The 20173-nt window shown below is 36.1% G+C and overlaps 1 protein-coding gene across 2 annotated transcripts in view; it reads right to left on the reverse strand.

Moving 5' to 3' along the window:
• Positions 1 to 1116: 1116 nt before the first annotated feature.
• KIF20B (kinesin family member 20B) overlaps positions 1117 to 20173 on the reverse strand; it is a 38204-nt gene continuing 19147 nt past the window's right edge. The window contains exons 19-33 of one of the 2 annotated variants that reach the window (XM_050334578.1): positions 19306 to 19471; positions 15100 to 16285; positions 14596 to 14734; positions 13386 to 13508; positions 12926 to 12986; positions 12194 to 12319; positions 11817 to 11953; positions 10681 to 10836; positions 9443 to 9619; positions 8721 to 8885; positions 5692 to 5895; positions 5230 to 5307; positions 4331 to 4478; positions 2873 to 3015; positions 1117 to 1343 (exon numbers count right to left, since the gene is read on the reverse strand). In XM_050334578.1, the coding sequence (XP_050190535.1) occupies positions 1266 to 1343; positions 2873 to 3015; positions 4331 to 4478; positions 5230 to 5307; positions 5692 to 5895; positions 8721 to 8885; positions 9443 to 9619; positions 10681 to 10836; positions 11817 to 11953; positions 12194 to 12319; positions 12926 to 12986; positions 13386 to 13508; positions 14596 to 14734; positions 15100 to 16285; positions 19306 to 19471 (3087 nt within the window). In that variant the 3' untranslated portion in view covers positions 1117 to 1265. The remainder of the gene's footprint in view (positions 1344 to 2872; positions 3016 to 4330; positions 4479 to 5229; positions 5308 to 5691; positions 5896 to 8720; positions 8886 to 9442; positions 9620 to 10680; positions 10837 to 11816; positions 11954 to 12193; positions 12320 to 12925; positions 12987 to 13385; positions 13509 to 14595; positions 14735 to 15099; positions 16286 to 19305; positions 19472 to 20173) is intronic. The other variant, XM_050334584.1, reaches the window with a different exon arrangement.

A 20173-nucleotide genomic window follows, 5' to 3' on the forward strand; every position in this document is an offset into this window, starting at 1 on the left:
CTAGTGCAACCTGAGACCATTTCCTTCGGTCATATCCCTTGTTATCTGGGACAAAACATGACACCCCCACCTGGCTACAACCTCCTTGTAGTTGTGGAGAGCAACAAGGCCCTCCCTGAGCCTCCTTTTCTCCAGGCTAAACACCCCCAGCTCCCTCAGCCACTCCTCATGAGAATTGTGCTCCAGACCCTTTACCAGCTTCATTGCCCTTCTCTGGACAAGTTCCAGCACCTCAATGTATTTTTTGTAGCAAGGGGCCCAAAACTGAACACAGTACTCGAGGTGCAGCCTCAACAGTGCCCAGTACAGAGGGACGATCACTGCCCCAGTCCTTCTGGCCAGGATACCACTGGCCTTCTTGCCCCCCGTGCACACGGCTGTATGGTTGGCAGTAATTCAAGAAAATAAAAGTAAGAAAGCTGCATGAACAAGTTGGAGTAAATGATCAACTTATTGAGATTGTCTTGTTTCATCCATGCCAAGACCAGGCAATTGTCAAAAATAACTTCAGCTCTTTCTAAAAAGATCACCATTCTGCAAACAATGCAAAATCCTACGAAATACAGTGCTTGTGACTTTAGTAAATGCTACACTGATGGAATCAGAATGTTTTAAATGTTTACTCAGTCACTAAGCTGAAACATTTCTATATCAAGAAGTAGCTGTTCTAGTTGAGTAGAAAATGTCAAATGTCCAAGAGTGGGTCACTTCTAGTAGCAGATTATAATTATTTCTTGACATTATAATCCCCAAAGAAACAATATTATGCTTTTAAATTAAGTAATTTAGAAAAATAAATACAAAACAGTTAAATCCACACCAGTAATGGAAAACATCATATTTCTCCACATAGTGCAAATTTCTTAATTTTGTCCCACAACAGTTTTTTTTAAATCTTTTTAAAGAATTTAAAGATATACAAGTATTGATGTGTACTCATTTTTTTCCAGTCAAAGTTATGGTGGGTATACAGGCTGTCTGGGAAAAAAAAAACAAAAACCAACTAAAGCCATTCCACATGGACAGGCATAGCTCTTACTGCACAATGAGTAAGTTATGAACACTTCCAAAGACATCAATCCAAACAACAAATAAACAGAACTTTCACACACAAGCTTCCTTGAATGTCTCAACTTTAATGGAGTCAGAACAATTCTGTACAACTATATACAGATGTTGAAGCATGACTAAATATCTACTACTTCCTACATACAGTCAGCTGGAAATATGTCCCAGCTAGGAAATTCAAACACATTTTTGCAAGATTATTTTACTATTCTTGATCGTAGCCGTCGCTTGATGATTAGATGATCACTTTCCTTCTCTTTTTGTTCTACAAAGATCTGAAAAAGATGATATTTAATAATGGTTATTCAGCATTTCAGAGACAAATGACACACACTTCTAGACGTGTGTGACCAACAGCACAGTTTTCCCCAGAATCTGTTTTCAGAATGAAATTTGCTTATTTGCTGAAAGGGTGGTCAGTCATTGGAATAGGATGCCCAGTGGTGGAATCACCATCCGGGGGATATGCCTTAGTGGTGAACACAGTGGTGCTGGGTTAACAGTTGGACTCAATGATCTTGGAAATCTTTTCCAACCTTCACAATTCTGTAATTCTATGACCTTTTAGTCAGGGGTCTCCAGGACAGAGAAACTGTTTTAGTGCATCATAATGAGCAACAAATACCAGAAACACACAATTCCTTTTTTTTTTTTTTTCTGGAACACAAAACTTCAAAGAAAAATGTGATCTGAAAGCAGCATTCATTTCTAATTTCTAATACTCATTTTGTGATACAGGAAGTGTCCAGAAAACATAGTTTTTAGCTTAAATTTCTATAGCTTTCTCTGACTTTTCCAGGATTCAGTCTTTCACTTTTTCATTCACTTCCAAGTTTTTTGCTCTTTTTGCTCTGCATTTCTATAATTTTTGTTTTCCTGCTATGGACAGCATTTTGGTTTCTGCCACATTCATTCATGCAATTTACAGGTAATTCAACAGGATATCTTAGTATGGGCAAATGCTTACCACAGCATGGGGAAGAAAGGATTGAAGAGAATGAAGAGATATACTTCAGAAGCAACAGAGCAAGAAATTCTCAGCACTTTTAGTTACTATCAAAACCATTCAGTTGGATTTCAGAAACAATACATCAAACTCTGGCCTTATAAGGCTTTTTATAGACTGGCTTAGATAGGACAACACAATTTAACCACATCCAGAAGGTTATTTAAACTGTGTTTTGAAAAGCATGGATGTATCCACATGCTATTATGCCCAAATATCAGCTGGGTATAAAAGGAATGCAAAATCACTTTAGGTGCTCACTTACCCTGCAACATTAATTGTACATGCACACCTTTATCTTTAGTATTTCAATCATGTTATTCCAAATATATGGATCCCTTAATGGTCTCTATTTCTATTCTTCCTTTATGTTACACTTAAATGAACTGCAGCTACTGGCAAAACAAAGTAAGGTTTAACTACTGTAGCACAAGAAAAAGTAATCCTCCACGTACTACAACTAAGATATCTATGAATCCAAATGTAAAGATAACTGGAGATATCTTTACATTTGGATTCACAGATATCTTAGTTGTAGTACGTGGAGGATTACTTACTGTATCACCCATACAGTAAGTCAGCAGTCAAAGGGGGAAGACAAGGGAGAAAACACAGAAAATTACATAAAACAGCAGGAAGAAAAGCCCAAAAGGAATGGTTAGGCAGAATCAAGAAGTAAGTTATTTTCAAACCTCTTTTGCAACCTTCAGATTTGTTTTGTTCCCCTACTAGTTTATTTTAAACTAAGATTACAGAAAAACATTACAGTGAGCAAAACAGTAACCTGTAATCACTTACTGAAGGAACAGGGATATTTAGGGGGGAAGAAATGTCAGTTGAATACAGCTTTCTCTTAGCTCGTTTCGGCTTGAGCTCATCTTCTTTGACTTTTTCTGGTTCTGCAGACTTGGGAGAGCTTATTGTCTCAATCAGCTTCTTTGCTACAAGACAAATTTTGTCATAAATACATGTCTTACTGGTTTTGTGAGCCTCAAAATTCATGAATAAAGAAAGTTTTTTTAAAATAGTTTAAAAATGAAACCGATGTAGTCCAAAGGTCAAACATAAAAATTCAGAAGTGGTATTTGACTACCACAGTTTTCTATAGCTGAAAGCAGTTTTCTGTAGCTTCAGATGCAAAAGCTTAAAGGACACATTTAAATAGCACATTAAAAATCAACCAGGATTCAGATGTCACTGGAAGTTAAAGACTTATGAATCGTACAGATTTAAGTCCTTTGTGCTGACAAAAGAACAATGTAGAGTCAATTTTCTCTATATATTTGTGTAGTTTTATCAAATTAGTACTAGCTCTATAAAGAGAGGAGCATATGCACTAGAAAGCAATAGGAAATCCCGAACAATACTCTTATACAAAGAGGTAAAAGGTACAGGACATTTTAATAAAGGTTACAAAGCAGAACTCATTTGCTCAAATCAAGTATTTTAAGGATGAAATTTTGAGTAGTCTGAATTTGGTAATAAATGTTGTCCTCATGGAACCAATATGACAAACCTGCCTTACATTAGATAAATAAAGATGCGAGACAAGTTTTCAAGTTGGTACAGGAGCTTATTTCAACTGTCCACATTAAATAATGATTACCCTTGTTTTAACTAAATAAATGATAGTGTCTTTTAGAATTTAACATTGGCAATTTCTTGTGTCTTCTGCTAATTCTTTTTTTTTTAAACACAGTAACCCAGAGATCATGTCTTACTGTGGAAAAGAGTAAAAGTATATTCTTCAATAGAAAGTTCTAGTAGTTAACCTTACCAAGGCTATGTTTAAATTTAATGAAATTGAATATGGAGCAATTAATGAATTTTGTTAAGTCTTCCTAACATTTTCATGAGGCACTAGCTTTCAGATTCTTAGAACCAACCTTTCCCTCTCACATACATCAAAAAATATTAAGAAAGTTTCCACAGAAACAAGGTATTGCATGTAGAACAAGGTAAGATTTGGAGTTTGGATTCATCTCTTGTTTTTTAGAGCAGCAGGGCAGATTTCTAATGTTGTCTTTACCTGTGAGTACAAAGTAACTCTGGTATTCTGAGCCAAAGAGTTATCATTGCTTTTATGACATATGTGCACACATCCCACACAATATCTTCCATTCCACCTGGTTTACCTTTCACACTTAACCTAAACTTTAAAACCATTTGGTCCTTGCAATCAACACAAACTCTCCTACTCTGTCATTCTGCAATGCCCAGAGAACAGAGAATAAGCCTTATTTATACTGGACAAACCTTTGGAGTGAATAATAGTAGGAGAACTTTGGAAAAAATCGCCAAGTTTCTGGAGTGTCCCATCTTTCTTCTTAGCTGACCTTTTACTTAAAGTAGATTCTTGCTTTCTTAAGGGGTATTCTTTTCTAAGAGACTGAGTAGTTGACATCTGCAGAGAAATAAAAGTTTATTGTTTAAGCTGAAAATTGACTTAACGTTTAATTTAATTTTATTCCAATGTTATTTTCAAGCTGACAGTTTAAGCTTTGCTACTGACATCCCTGTTCATTTTAGTAATGATACCACTACAGTAAGTAATGTAGACAATCTCATTGTATACCCAGAATTCAAAAAAAAATTGCCAAAGTTTCACAGAATACATTTAAGGACATGAGTCACATAGGAAACAAATAGTTACCTTTTTGAAAAAGGCAGATTCAAAGCTATAGAGTATTACATTACACAAGATGGACAAATCATAAACAAAGTAAGAGGAATCTGATGAAGAAAATAGATGGACCACTCAACCTCTGAATCTGCCCAGCTTTCCACTATGGCCTAAAATAATGTTTTTACAATTGCCATAAATATAGATAACATAAACCTTAGTTTTACTTCAAAGGCAATGTCTATAACATCACATTCTAATAGTATGCTCAAACTAGTCTGGGTGACTACTCAGTATGTAACATCCCTCCTTTGAATCACTGCACACTGTAGCTAGGACATTCTTGACAAACACAGACACTCTATTTGGCTGGCTTACAGAGTTTAGTAGAAAGGCAACATAAGTGTTTAAGGATCCTATTCAAGTACACAGATAAGGATAAGATCCCACCCCATAAGAATACTTGCTCCTTTAACGAGTCCACCTTTACAGAAAAGGCTAAACTAACTTCAAAAATGGAACAAAATCAAACCATTTTTTTGTTGCTTGTAGAAGGGGAATCAGCCATAGCAGGTTTTGCATTTCTCTTGTTCTCACTTTTCACAAAATCCTAAGAAAATTAGGAAATTTGAAGAAATAATAATTGATACCAATGATTGTATAAACCAAAAGAAGCAAGTCTACAGAACTGGTCTATGATCCCACAGACCAGAGCTGGAGACAGGAGGAAAGTGCACCAGCAGGGAGAGAGAAATGTAAAAGGTAAAGTGTTAATTAGGGAAAGGAGTCCAGAGTCTGGATCAGTTGAGCTCTATGACCTTATTCAACACAGGCCAGAGATCCACCACTTGGGTGGGGGCACAAGGTTTAAATATACCCTACGTATATCCTTACGATTTCAGTGAAAAGTCAGAAAGACAGGGTTTTAGTAAATGATGAGAGCAATACATTGAAAAGCTCTACTACAGATTTTATCAGTTGGTTTAGTTCACACCTCATTCATCTCTACACTCTTCCTTTTCCTTCTTGGCTTGAGCATTTTAACTGTAACTGGTGAAGTGCTGCCCTGGTGCTTCACCTCCATCTTATTGGGTTGCAGAGGCGTGAACTGGATTTCCATCTCTGGTTTTGGGAACCGACTGGTTTTTCCATCTTCCGTGGACACTTCAGAAGAGTCAAGGACAATTTCTGAATGGTCCTGTAAGTATATGGAAATTTTAAGAAAACAAGTTTTAAAATAACTATGAGTTAAATAGTATAATACATATCTCCCCCATTTTGCAGTGGATTGCAAAGTAAGCATTTTTATTTTCCAGCTGTTAGCTTCCAGAACACTTACAACAGAAGTGAAGAAATCTACAGCAGAGTTTAACGCTTATTTTAGAACTTTTTTGGTAGATTTTAAAAAGTTAAAATTTGTATCTATGATCACAGAACTTTCCCTGTTGAACTCAACCTGATACTTTGTTTCCGAGTCATTTTCCTCAAGAGCAGAGACAACTAGTCACAGTTTTCACAGCGAGGGTAGCAGAATCGACATGATTTTCTGCATCTTAACTCTGCTGCTCCTTAGGAACAAGGCAGTAATAGCAGCTTTTGCAAGAAAAGTATAATCTTTCTATCTTATCTTTAGGGAGCTTTCCCTTCACTTCTACACTAGAGAAGTTAAATTGTGTAAGTAAGGTCCAACTGGCAAGCAGTCTGCCCTGCTACTGCTCACCCATTTAAAAGAATTTATATTTTTTCTCCAGCTGACATATCTAATAATTAGCCACTTCACATGCATCAGTGAGAGGTAAGTTTTCATGAGCACACAGTTGAAGTCAGATATAATTATTCACATAATTATATTATACAGCTTTCATTTCTACCAAAAGCCACTAAATCCGGTGACACGCTCATCAAAAGATTTGCAGAATAAAACTTGAGAATCATTCAGGCAACAGGACATGTTTTCTTCCCTACTGTGCATTTAGCAAAATCCGTGCTACTGTATAAAATTTTCAAAGTTTTATACCAAGCTCAATTAATGAGAAGGCACTGCTAGGACACTGAGATTATGAATAATTCTCTTTACCTTCATCATATCTTACTGGAATACTTTTTCCAGCTATAGGACTAGCCTTGCTTTGTTTTCCCACAAACTGTAAATATTTACAATGAGTAATTTGAGAATATGCCCCACTGTAAACCTCAAGCTATTTTGAGTTTCCTAAAGTTACAGCAAAAAAGCTCAATTGCAGATAGCTAATGAACACCTAGGCTGAAACACAACAGTTTAAGACAGTAACATCTGTTCACAATGAGATCATGTGCCCTGCTGGGTCTCACCAACAGTCCATCTAGTTCAATACTCTGCCTCCAGGAATGGAAACCAGATGCCGTGTAGGGATAACATGTGTGAGCCTGGTCACCTTCTCATCTGTTCCATCAGTACCCTTGCAGCACTCTCAGTTTTCGCATTAGAAATGTCAGATACACCTCTGCCTAATCCTCAGAGTATCCATCTACAAATACATTTGTAGATTTCTACTTACAATTTTTACTAATCCCTACTGGCAGTATTGGTTTCCATTACCTTCAGAAAAACACTAGCTCCTTCATAAAGAAATACGCTATTTTACCTGTTTTAAAATAAACTCCTATTAGTTTCAGCAACTGCTGCCCAGTTCTTGCAGGATTGTAGGAAGAACAGTTCTGCCTTCTGTTTACCCCCAGCCATGACTTTTTTTAAGCCTCAGCTCCATGACCGTAACCTCTTAAGTGGCCTTAACCTCTTCTAATCAGAGTGCCAGGCTATTAGCCTCTCCTCACAAGGCAGGGGACACATATTGCCTTGACCATTTTAGCTCTTTTTCTTTCTCTCCACTGTGATTTTCCTGAGAATTATTTGACTTCTCCCCAGAACTTTACCCCATTCACTTCCACACCACCATAACAGTTTCTCACACAATGATCATGGTAGCAGACTCTCCTTATCCATAACATCAAGTATGGTTGCTACTGGCTCAAGGTAAGTACTTCAGCACTAGCTGTTCACAACACATCTTCTCTGTAACTGATTTTATACCAAAAACCTAATTTTATGGTGATCTCTTATCTGCTATTACCAAAGCTACATTAAGCAGCAACCCTTCCAAGAGCTCATACATCACAAGCTTTATCTGTACAGCACAAACTGAATTGATGAAACAGCAAGAAACTAGCCATACAGTCCTACTTGCCAGTAGACAGTAAAGAGATGAAGAGATGTATTTTAGCATTCAGTCGAGTTCTGCAACAAGAGGAGAATCATACCTTGTAGCAGCTGTGTTCAGACCTGTTCATTATTAATTAGCAATGGAGCCACATAACATTAATTCCAATTAGAAGGAGAATGACCTCATTAAATAGTGTTCAGGATGCATGTATACAAGGGTTCAGTCAGAATCAGAAGACTCAGTACAGTAACAAGGCTTTTAATTTTTGTTCAGGAACTAAGCAAAATAGATCTTTTCCTTGTGTACATGTCAAATATTATTTTGTTTTGGTTTTAAGTGGATTGCAAGATACTGCTTTGTTCTTGTAAACACCCACATGGGCTGGTAGCTTTAATTACAGAATCGTCTCACCACACCATAGGTGACATCATGCAAAGTTGTTTGAGTTGAAATCCCCTTAACACTGACACACTCAAACTGAGATGACACTACAAATACTGTGTCTCCAAATCTCTAGAACCTCGAGTTAGTTAACTAGTTTTTCCCTCATGTGCAGAAGTTCTATAATGTATAGAGAGATAGTATTCTATTAACTAAAGTACTCATTTTCTGAGAGTCAGCATGAAAGAGAAAAAAAATGAGCAAGAACTGAAGATACAGCTAAAGTACAAAGAACTACAAAAATGTTTTAGGAAGATTCCCAAAACTATACAGAAATATATACTGAGAAAACAACAAAAAGTTAATATCATTAGTGCATACTTATGCACTATTAGTGCATAATATCATTAGTGCATACTTTCTATAAATTACACAAACATACCTCTTTGCTTACAGACTGAGCAGTTTTATCTTGTCCTTCTTCAGGTAAAGGTACTTCTGACAAAGACTGAGGGCTTTCACGGTTAATGTGTTGTTTCAATTCCTTTATAAAATCATCTTTCTCAGCCAGCTGTTTTCTTAGTTCTTCTATGTCAGTTTCCTTACTCTAATAAAAAAAAGCAAACATTGCCACAGGGCTGTCAGAAGAAAGTAATATATTTCACAAGCATCATTATGTTTACTTGGTAATATCAGTTCTATAACTGCAGGCTAAAACAGTCAGGCATCCAATACAAAGCCAGTAATTTAATGCCCCTATGTAAAGTGAAGAAAAGTCTTACAACAGTCTGGGAAAATGTAATGCAAAACTCTTTATTTTACTATGCTTATTTAGACAGGTTCACCTCCCAGTTGTTTATGAAGTTCTTGGTGCTGTGAAAAAGGCAACAAATGTGATAGTTGTTTCAGATATCCAGTCCAAATTCGCTATCAGAGTGTTTATTTGAACTATTTAATATTTTGAAATTTCAGTTACTATTACAAATTCTGTTTCAAGCAAACACAAAGCTTTTCTTATTTAAATTATCTGCAAAAGGTTTATAACAGTGTTTAAGAACAAAAAGGAGAACCGGAATGCCAAGTGCAATTATACTGCTATTGCAGAATTAATGGATAACAAAAACAAAAAAAAAGTCACACAGGAAGAAGACAGAGAGAACTGACCTCTTCTGAAGCCTTTAGTGCAGCCTGTTTCAGCTCTTCTATTTCTTTATCTTTTTGTGCGGTGCTAGAAGCCAAACTCTTGAGCTGTACTTCCAAAGCTTCTACTAGTTCATCTCTTTCCTCACGCCACTTTTGAAGATTACTATCCTTCTCTACCAGCTGTGCAGCAAGCCTTTCCTAAAGAGGGAAAAATGATAGGTTAGAATAGAAGACCACTTCTCCACAGTATCTGAACTGTTATGATAGTTTTGTTTTGCACAGTTAGTACTATTTTATGGCCTTAGTAAACTTATGAGCCTATGTAGATCTTAGAAAGCTCACACAGAACTAGTCCCACTACAAATACACAAAAGCAAACCAATTTTCAGTTAGAAAATCCGTATTTATATTTATACTCTTTGTGAAGAGAACATTTTTTTAAAGAACCACCACTCACGTTTGCTTGCTCAAAGATTTTATTAGTAACAAGCCTCAGGCAAGAAAATTCACAGATAAAGTGAAAGTAGTTCTAGCTCCTAATATCCTCCTGTACTGATTGCTGGTCCAGAAAGTCATTGCTAACTACCTCTAGATGCAAATATAGTTTTAGATTGTAGAGGTTCATATAAAAATTTCATATGCTTAACAAATTACAACCTTAACAGAGTTCAGTGACCAAGTAATGCATCTTAGTAATCATCAGTCACTCCAATGCTAGTCAAAATCCCAGCAGATAGATCAAGTATTTTTACTCTATATCTGCAAAATGCTTTTTCTAACAACTTCTCTTCCTTTCTCTCTTGCCTTTTCTCTGCCTTCTAAAGTCTCACAGATTGTTTGCTTGGAGTTTTTCTTGGTTTGGTTTTTTTTTTTTAAGAAAATCCAAGCAAGAAACCTTATTTTCCAAAGTGAGCTTCCTTAGCTTCAGTAAGGAGCAATTCATTTTAGCATAGGTTATTTACTGGTGTTTTACATACAATATGAAATTTGAAGACTTCATAGTGAGGTGGTAGTATAGGACTGAAAGGAACTGGCATGGTAATTTCATTATGTACTAAAGTTTTTTCATTTTATGATCCTCTTACTTTTCCCTTTTCATATTGAGAAGATCTTGTGTAGGCTTTGCCATATGAGAAAGTCAGGGAACTCTGACAAAGGCCAGCTACCTCAAGTGCCCACCCTGTTAACACTTGACATAAGATTTGCTCTGTGCTAAAGCTTTACCCTAGAGGACTCTGCTGAGACATCCAGTCACTTACAATTTCTGCTCGTTGCTTTACATGATGTTCTCTATCCTCCACAAACTTCCTCATTTCTCTGTTGAGATGACTCTCAGCTTCTTTTACTTGATTTATGAGTTTCATTTTTTCCTCAAGCCACTTCTTTCTATCAGCTTGATACTTTGCCTCATTTTCCTATTTTGATGAAACCAGAAATAATACGATAGGTAGAAATAATAATAAAAAAAAAAGACTTAAAATTCAGAATACCATTGAATTTCAAAATACATAAAAGAAATACTAGCACAGTTCTATTCCAGCATATTTCCAAATACAAGTATTACATTCTCATTTGTTATTCCCTACTGAAAAAATTTATCAGTTTTCAGCACTTCTTATTCAGACTGGCAAATCTTTATGGAACAGAGGTGTTTTCTTTCCTCACAATGTTCCAGGTAAGTCATAAACACTACAAAACTTACACCAAAAGTAATGGTAAAGAGACTCTTTTAACTTACAAATCCCCAATCTTTTATGCTGCCTTAAAGGACATGTTACAAAACTAACCTCTGCTTCATGACTGAAAGGTAAAGAATGCAGTACAGTTTGAATGGGAAGCAGAGATAGCTCACATCTAAGAATGTCACTTCTGTCCACAGCAACCTTTTTTCCTTCTCTATCACAATCAAATCTCAGACATTGTACCACATAAGACAGAAGGCATCTGTAAAGTTGCTTAGAAAGAAAGTCTACTTTCTGTTCCAAGGAGATTTAGAAGTAAGTTCTTAGCCTTACAGAACGGGCTTACAGGTCATGCAGCAAGCACAAGATCTTGAGAGAGTTTGATTAAGTGACTGACAGGAAAGATGTTTGGAACAGATTTCAGGAGCTGTATCAAGACAACCATAAGAGGAGACCAGCTACAGGAACACCTTGCATGGTAGGGAAGGATGCACTTCGTTATGGGGAATCAGTGATGACACATATCACAAAGACACTGCATCCAGACTTCACTGCAGTGGTGCACTGCAGCTTTCAGAGGAGGTTTCCTTTACCAGTGTAACAATTGGCCATATCATGCCCTACCTTTTGAAGATAGCTATGCAAAAAAATTTAGACTCCGAAAGGGAAGTTATAGTTTTAAAACTATATATTAATTATGTGTTATATTTTACCTTCAGTTCTTTTTGCAGCTTCATTAATTCCTCGTTTTCATTTATGGTTTTCTCCTCATTTTTGCTCATCTTTTGCTGCCAGTCACTATTGCTTTGGTTATTCAGCTCTCTGTATTTCTGCTTCCATGCTTCCAGTTCTAGTCAGAATACAAAACGAATTCACACTGAACTCACATAGTTTTGAACACTTATTTGACCATGTTCACATCCTTCTACTAAAGTTACAGACAACAGAAGCTTTTAAAAAAAATTGTTGAGTTACATGAAAGTAATGCCTAAATATCAATTAACAAGTAAACCCAGAAATCAAAAGCAGCTATCACAATACACATTAAAAATAATTTTGCCTCCCTGCTCCCTTTCCATGAAGAGATTACCCAAAACTAATCTGTTGGTCTCTTCTAATTTGGATTCAAGCACTCGATCTTGTTCAATCTGAGTCTGTTCTTGTTCTTCTAATGTCATCCGCATATCTTCAATTATTTTCTCCTTTGCACACAGATCTGAAAATTTCAAAATTAATTTACAGATAAGCCTCCTCCTAGTTCCCACCATTGTCTCCCAAAGTGCCTTGATGACAAGTTGTTTCCCCATTTCCTGACATCAAAAGCTCCGTTAGAAAGAAATAGAGCATCTCTACTGAACTATCCAAATCTAAAACTGTCCAGTGATTCTGTTCTCATCAACTTGATTTAGGTGTATTTTGGTGTTAAATGTCAGACTACAGCTTGTATGGCTATGAGAAATTTAACCACTGTTCAAGTGTTAAATGTTTATCAAATCTGCAGAAACTAATATTGTGCTAGTTTGTGCTTTTGTTAAAATGGACAACTAAAATGGAAAATAAATCCCAACATTTAATAAGTTAACACTGATACTTTCTCCAAGGCTTACATTTCTTATTCTGAGATTGTTTCTTTGCTTACTATGTATCTAATAATGATTCAATAAAAATATTTCCTGTGAGATTCTAATATCCAAGTTGGAGTTTCTCAGTATTTTAATATATAAATACAGAAGATTCTCCCAATTTGTTAGCAACACGACCACCCATTATGTTGACAATCCACACAAAAAATAAAAAAGCAATAATAATGGCTTTTTCTGACCTTTATGTGTTTTCTCATACTGTTTGGAGATTTCTTCCAGTTTCTCATTATTTGACTGCTCCTAAATATCACATTGAAAGCAAATTAAAGAAAAAAGAAAAAAGCATTAAGACAGTCCAAATAAATAAGTTCTTCATATAATATAAAGGAGCATTAAAGCTACTTAAAAAAAAAAAAAAGAGGAAGAGGAAGACATTAAGAGTAACATATCTAAGTGTCACTACTCAGAAATTTTGAAGGTATTAAGTATGTATTTGCTAGGCAGATTGTCAAATTGTTTTAAATAGAGCAATGTCGTGCCTGAGAATTTCTTTAAATGTTTTTCATTCACCTGTTAAAACTAATTTCAGCTGACTACTCTTTTACTTCAACCTGTTTAAGCTTTCTCCATCTGCTTGGAAAACTCATTATTGGATTAGTTTAAAAAATTAGGAACAAGTATAATTTTAGGAAAAAATACCTTTTTAAGTTTCAGGATTGTGCGCTGTTTGAACTCCAATTCTTCACTAAACTGAGTTTTAATTTGCTCCAGTTCATTAACTTTTTTCCTCAGGGTTTTCTCCTCAGATTGCATTGTACACACCTGCAACAAGACAGCAAGCAAAACTAACATTTAGTTATAAGCCTTCTCCAATCTCTGTCAGATGTCTAAATAACCAATTACTTTAATTAAGAGTCAAATTTTTGCAAGCATCTTAGCCAAATTCCAGGGTCTGGTAGAGCATTATACTGTGTGTCCTTCTGAGGAAAGGATTTTAACCACAGAGTATTACATTTGAGAGGAAGGAAAAAAAACCCCAAACCAAACCAACCTAACAAAAATCCCACTCCTTAAAAAACCACCACAAAACCCAAATAAAAGAAAAAACCCGACTCTGAAAACACACAAAAAACCCCAAACAAGCCACAAATCAAGAAATAGCCTAATTAAGCTACAATTTGGTTGTCCTTTAAAAAACAAGTTTTCTGCCATGGGACCTTATCCACTCCTTGCTATTTCTCAAGCAGAGGATTATACACTGAATGCTGAGTAGGAAAGGCTGCTGGTGAAAATGTTAATATGCTTTAACTTTCAGGCCCAAACTCTTACAAATCTTTCAATTTTAAGTTTTTGCAATATCCCATGAGGTTCTAAAAAAACTTACTGTCTGATAACTTTTACCAGTGTTAATTGTCAGTATTGAGTTATTCCATTTATTCGTTTCTTCTCCCCAGCCTTAATAGGAAACATAGATCAGATTTAAAAGTCTCTAGAAGTTCGTGTTTTCTTTTCTGATTAATCTATCTTTTTCCTCTCAGAGATCAGTCTTTTCCACAAGTCTGAAGTCAGCACAAATAACAGTGTAAGATTACTGGTGTTACAAAGATTATAAAATCCTTCTCCATAATCAGATTAGTCATAGCTTTCACAACTCTTTCTCAAGGGTATTAATAAAATTTATGTGACCCTTCAATATCTGTACTAATCTGTGTTCTAACATCTGGTCTTTAGTTTACAACTTAAATGGCTATGTAACTTAAAATTCAATGTTACTGTAAATATATCACTCAGAATAGCCTTATTGTGAATCACTTTTAACCTTTGTAGTTGTGATTTGTGAAAACCAGTTTTAATAACAGAACCCCAGGCCCAAACCTGCAGAAGAAACATTTTGCCTCTGGTTACCAACCTCTTTTTGTACTTGCTGAATTTGTTTCTTGGCATCAGCAAGTTTCTCTTTCAAATCTGTATATTCTTCCTCTTTCCTCTCCAAATCTTTCTTCAAACTTTGTACAAGGGCAGAGCTCTCAGAAAGATCTTTACGTAGCCTTAGGTTACAAATACATAACATTAGTCTTACACACCTCAAAAAACAGCTTTTACACAGTAACTCAAGCTCTTTCCCAGTTTTATTCACCAATAGAATCTTGGCTTTAGCAGATCAGTGACAAGCTTTATAATTGTACTTTTGCATTTCAATTTCTTATTATATGATCCTGAAGTAACAAACTGCTTTTGTTATAAAATTCAAGTAGTGTATTAAAACTTCTCAATGAAGTAGTTCGTTTAATCAAGTTTATAAAATTCTTTATAAAGAAAATGCGTTATGTCAAAATAAACTGATGTTGACTTAAGGGATTTTTAACTTAGGTCTATTCTCAAAAGGCTATGAGTAATCTCACTATTTACTTACAATTCTATAGATTGTATTTGCTCATTCTCATTTTTCTCCTTTTCCTGAAGAGCATGTTTCATGTTCTCCAAGCTGTTCGTCAACTGCACAACTTCATCCTTCAGATTTGCTTCTTGTTCATTCAGTTCTTTCAGTTTTTTGTCCAAATTGGTACATTTTTCTTGGAGAGCTACTGTACTACTTTGTAGATTTAAAATAGTAGATTCTTTTTCTTTAAGTACTTCTTCTAACTTTTTTATGCTGTCATCTTTAGCTTCCGATAGACATTCAAGATCTCTTATTTTTCCCTCACAGCCAGTAACTTTCTCCTGAAACTGTGCAATTACTTTCTGATCTTCTGCAGCCTGTTTTTCAAAATCCTGAGTTTTCTTCAGGATTTGCTCTTGTAACTGACTCATAATATCTTTTTCCTTTACAGACTGATGATCTTGATTTGCAATCTCATTTAATTTTATTTTTAGTTGACTACTGTAATTCTCACTGTCATTAAGTCTTTTCTTTAAGTCTGCAAGTTGTTGAAGTAGTTCTTGAATCTGGCAACTTTTTTGGGAAGAAGCCTTAATCATAATTTTGCATTCTTCCCAAATGGTTTCAATACTGCGGTGAAAGGAGCTCTCCTGTCCCAGATCTCCTGTAGAAACAGTTTGGAACTGCATAGATGCAGGACTCATTTGAGCTGTCTGTGGTTCATCTTTTTGAGGGTCTAAGGAATCCTTTAGATTAACTATATCAGTATCCATAGCATAAGACTCTAAGTGACATTTATACAACTCATCTACTTGGGACTGCATTGTTTTAATTTGGGACACTTTATTAATTATACTTTGTTCAGCAGCTGTTACTTGGTTATTTAGCTGAATAATCTTTTCTTCTTGTTCCCTATTTACAGCTTTCTGTTTGTCCAGTTTGGAAACAATCTCCTGATAGTCAGCTTGACATTGCTGAAGTTCTTCACTTAAACCATAAGCCTTTTCTTCAGAAGCAGACAGTTTGAGATGCAAGCTGGTTATCTGCCAACTTAACTCTTCTTTTGTATTTTTTTCTCTTTGGCATTGTTCTTCAAGTGCAGCTATCTGACCTTCCAAGGTTTCAGTTCTTTCCTTCAGGGCCAGTATTTCTGAATAGGTCTCAGAATTATCAGTTCTCTTGAGATGATGAGAGCTCTCCCATCTGCCTGTCTTATCTCCTAAAAACAAAACAACATCAACAATTAAAAAATGTCCACAGAGCTCAGGTTGATTAAAATCAATAGTGCAAGTCTCTAGCAATACAAACAGCAATTGTTCTACAGAAAATAATCACTGTCTGAAAGCCACACCCTCATAGCATTTTGTAATCTTGAAGTAGTTAAAGGCCTCTGAGCTGTTTTACTTCCAATGGATGCCTCTTGGTCTTTGAGGCATAATTTGCAGAAAACTTAAAAAAGTTTGTTATGGCTCTATTCCAGCCTTTACTCTATACCACTAGCAGAAAAATCTACCTAGTTTTATTAGTATTTATAACACCTATGAGCTAGATAACATTCACAGTTATATCTAGTTTCCACCTTCACTGATTCAACAATTCCTTTAAATAGAACCAGCAATTACCCATCCTACATTTAGAGGATCAGTGATGTTGTATGTTTTTCTGAGAAGTTTTATTCACACTCAATATCATGCTACTTTAAAAATAAAGTCAAAAATCCAGCACTTTTGTTTGATTTTTTTTTTTTTTGGCTTAGTGTTTGGAACCTTCCCCTCTTTTTTGTTCAGTAGGTTTCTACACTAGATAAAAGGGTAACTATTAATGCCCACACCTAATATGTTGCAAGTAAAGTTCTCCATGGAAGACTTATAACATATTAACCCAACCCCAAATTTCCATAAGTGTTTTATTAGCTGGATTTATTCCCAAAACTAAAAATCACATGTATTTCATCACCTTCAAAACTGACTCTAGCTGTATTTCACCCAAGTGTGTTATAATCCAATTGTGTCCTTTTAGGGACATGTATGCTATATTTTAGTATTAATCAAGCCTGACTATCTCTAAGGATTAGGTCATCATAACTATGTACTACAGGGAGATAATATGGATTCTTGTGACTACTGTAACTACAGTAAGGTGGAGTTCAGCAGTCATCTCACTTTGGGAGCATCAAGCACATAGGTACATGTGTGCTTCATGGAAACATCCTCTGAACAGATCCAACAAGTTTTACAGTCACTAGTTTGAGTCGCTAACAAAGTCATGCTGAAGCATTAGCAGCAGTGTTTTGGTCTTTAGTGATTAAAGTCCCCAAGACACTTCTTTTCTCCTGCTTTTCTGTAGCTTTTATGTTCTAATAAGACACACCAAGGGCTCTTGCTAGATCAGCCACACCAAGAGTTTTACCGTAGCATGTACAGTCATACTTTTAAATCCTACAAGATTGAAAACTTGAGATTTAGGAAACGGTTCTCTGAAAGCTCAGTTGTGTAGTCACAGGAAAGCATATCAGACAAAATAACCACATATTCCTCACACATTCCTGGATTGGAATTGTGCAAACTTGGCTAAGAGGGAGAAGTGCTGAAGTGTCTTAAGACATGCTTTGTTAAAACCACTAGTCCTTAGCTTCAAATGACACTTATTTGAAAAAGTTTCACATCAGAAATGTCCTATTGGATCACACACCATCAGACGACTTAACCTAATATTTTAACCTCCTTTTGCTACTATTGGTAGGCCCTGCCACTTCCTATGGAACGTCCCTAACATTGAAGAACTGAGTGCAACACTGCTTAACCCTCTCAGTCATGAACCTGGCGACTGGCGGCTTGCCTAACCATGCCTGGAATATGAGAGTTACCTGCTTCACCCACCTTCTAGGGCAGTAACTATTAAAGTTCAATACCCAGAGTAAGAAGTGCTTTGTTCATAGAAGCCTGAACTGAAGGGAGCCCCAAGGATCATGGAAAGGAGCACTGCTCTCCAGCCTCTCATTCCCTAGTCTATATGTACATCCAGGGTTGCCCTGTACCAGGTGCAGAATCCAGCACTTGTCTTCTTTAAACTTCTCACAGTTGGTGACTGTCCAGCCCTCTACTTTGTCTAGATCTCTCTGCAGGGCCTCTCTGCCTTCAAGGGAGTTGAGAGCTAGCACTGGCAAACTTACTTAGTATAGCTTTGGATCCCACATCCACATCATTAAGGAAGATGTTGAAGAGAACTAGGCCTAAGATGGAGCCCTGCAGAGCCAGCCTCACGTAAACCCATTCCCTTTACTATAACTCTTTGCACCATAAACTTTAAACTGACCTACTGCAAGGAGTGTTCCCACATTTTTTTACTGCACACTGTAATGCATGATAGTCCACCATTCAGTTTATTCACCATCTGCAGCCTCAGTTTTCTGTGACCATGTGAATTTGACAATTCTCCTTTTACAGAAAGAGAAGGTCTTTCACCCTTGTTTGACCTATGTTTTCCATAGTTCTATGAGAAAGTGAAGCTGAGCTGGGTAGAGGCAGACAGCCCTTATAAAGTACCATTTTGTACAAGTCCCATACAGCTCACCTTTGTTTATTAATAGACTTTATTCACCTGATAAGCTCACAAATAAAGAAAGGAAAGCAAAAGGATTGAAGGTGCAAGCATAAGAGCTATACAAAATATATAATTTGTGGACTTAAAATAATTTTACTTCCCTTCAACGTGGAAAGCTTTTCTCCTTTGCTAGCACTCTCCCCTTGACCAGTGCTGGTGTGTTCCCACTCATGAATACAGAATGAAACATCAAGTTTTACAGCACATACTGTATGGTAGAACAATCAGTAAGTCATTGACACCTTTGATGCTTGCTTAGATAATGTTAAAAAACTTGAGCAGGAGATGCCACTTTCCCCGAAATCCAGCAATAGCAAGCTTAGTGCAAAAACCACTGTTAGGAAATTGCCTAAGAACTACAGCTGGGTCTGCAAGTAGATACACAGCTGAGAAAAAGTATCAGAAAGGAAGGAGTCTAAAACCTAAATTTTATTTAAAGCACTTAGGAGTAAATAATATAGGACCTTCTGTAAAACAGATTATATTTACACAACAGTTATTTCAGTTTACAATTTAACAAAGCAGATCTCCTCCTCATAACGCGACGTTTACGCTTCACAGCTTTTTGCATCTGTTCTGGAATAGTAACCAAGTTTTTTTTGAAGACCCCCTGTTGAGTGATGGTAGAAATTGTACCTTTCTTTGTAGGAGGCTCTTCTTCCATGGTAGACTTATTTTCAAAGCAACGTTTTCTTCCCACTTCCAGTGCAGTTTCCTCACAATCCTTAAATTGGCTGCTTTCAATCACTTCATTAAAGTTCTTTTCTGCTAATTTTCTCTTAATGGTAGTCGGAGTGTTGTTCTGTGTTAAAATAGCATCAATTACTCTTAAGTGCTCAATTTATGCAACTTTAAAGGTTTAGTAGTTTTTTATATACAAATACTTTTACAAAACTATCTGGGTAAGGTGTATAGGGGTTGTCAGAGGAAAAAGTCAGTTACAGATCAGTTACTTAAACCAAAAGCCTGTACAACTTCATATGCTAATAAACACTATATTTAGCACTCTACAGGAATAAAAGAAAAAAACAGGAAAATACAAAATACAGGACTTACATGTAAGAGAAGTTAGTTTACCATCTGAAAATAATTTTCAATGTCAAGAGCTGACAAAATTCCCAATTTGTTCAAAGGGCAAACAGTCAGTTCTACAAGTCAATCACTTTCTTATCATGGTTGGTAGAGCTGGGAGTTTTAATGTCCTTCAGCAAAGCCACAAATCGTTTTTGTCATGACAGATCTGATGCAATTTGAAAGCCTTAGTCAGCTCTGCCATACATAGGTATCTATTTGACTACTCTATTAGACTTGAGAATTGTGGTCATGCTTAAAATTTCATGCCATATAGTCTCATAGAAACACTGGACAGTTAAAGCCTTGCTCTTAGAAGGAGGAGTAATAGTAAGAAGTCACTACAACTCTCATCACTCTTTGATTATTCATACTATTGAAAAGTTAAGGTGCTGAGGGGCAGAGAGAGAGAATACGAGATTAAGTGTGGTCA

The sequence above is a fragment of the Myiozetetes cayanensis genome, unplaced genomic scaffold (assembly GCF_022539395.1).
Source record: "Myiozetetes cayanensis isolate MyiCay16 unplaced genomic scaffold, myiCay2020 scf10, whole genome shotgun sequence".
Classification (NCBI taxonomy): Eukaryota; Metazoa; Chordata; class Aves; order Passeriformes; family Tyrannidae; genus Myiozetetes; species Myiozetetes cayanensis.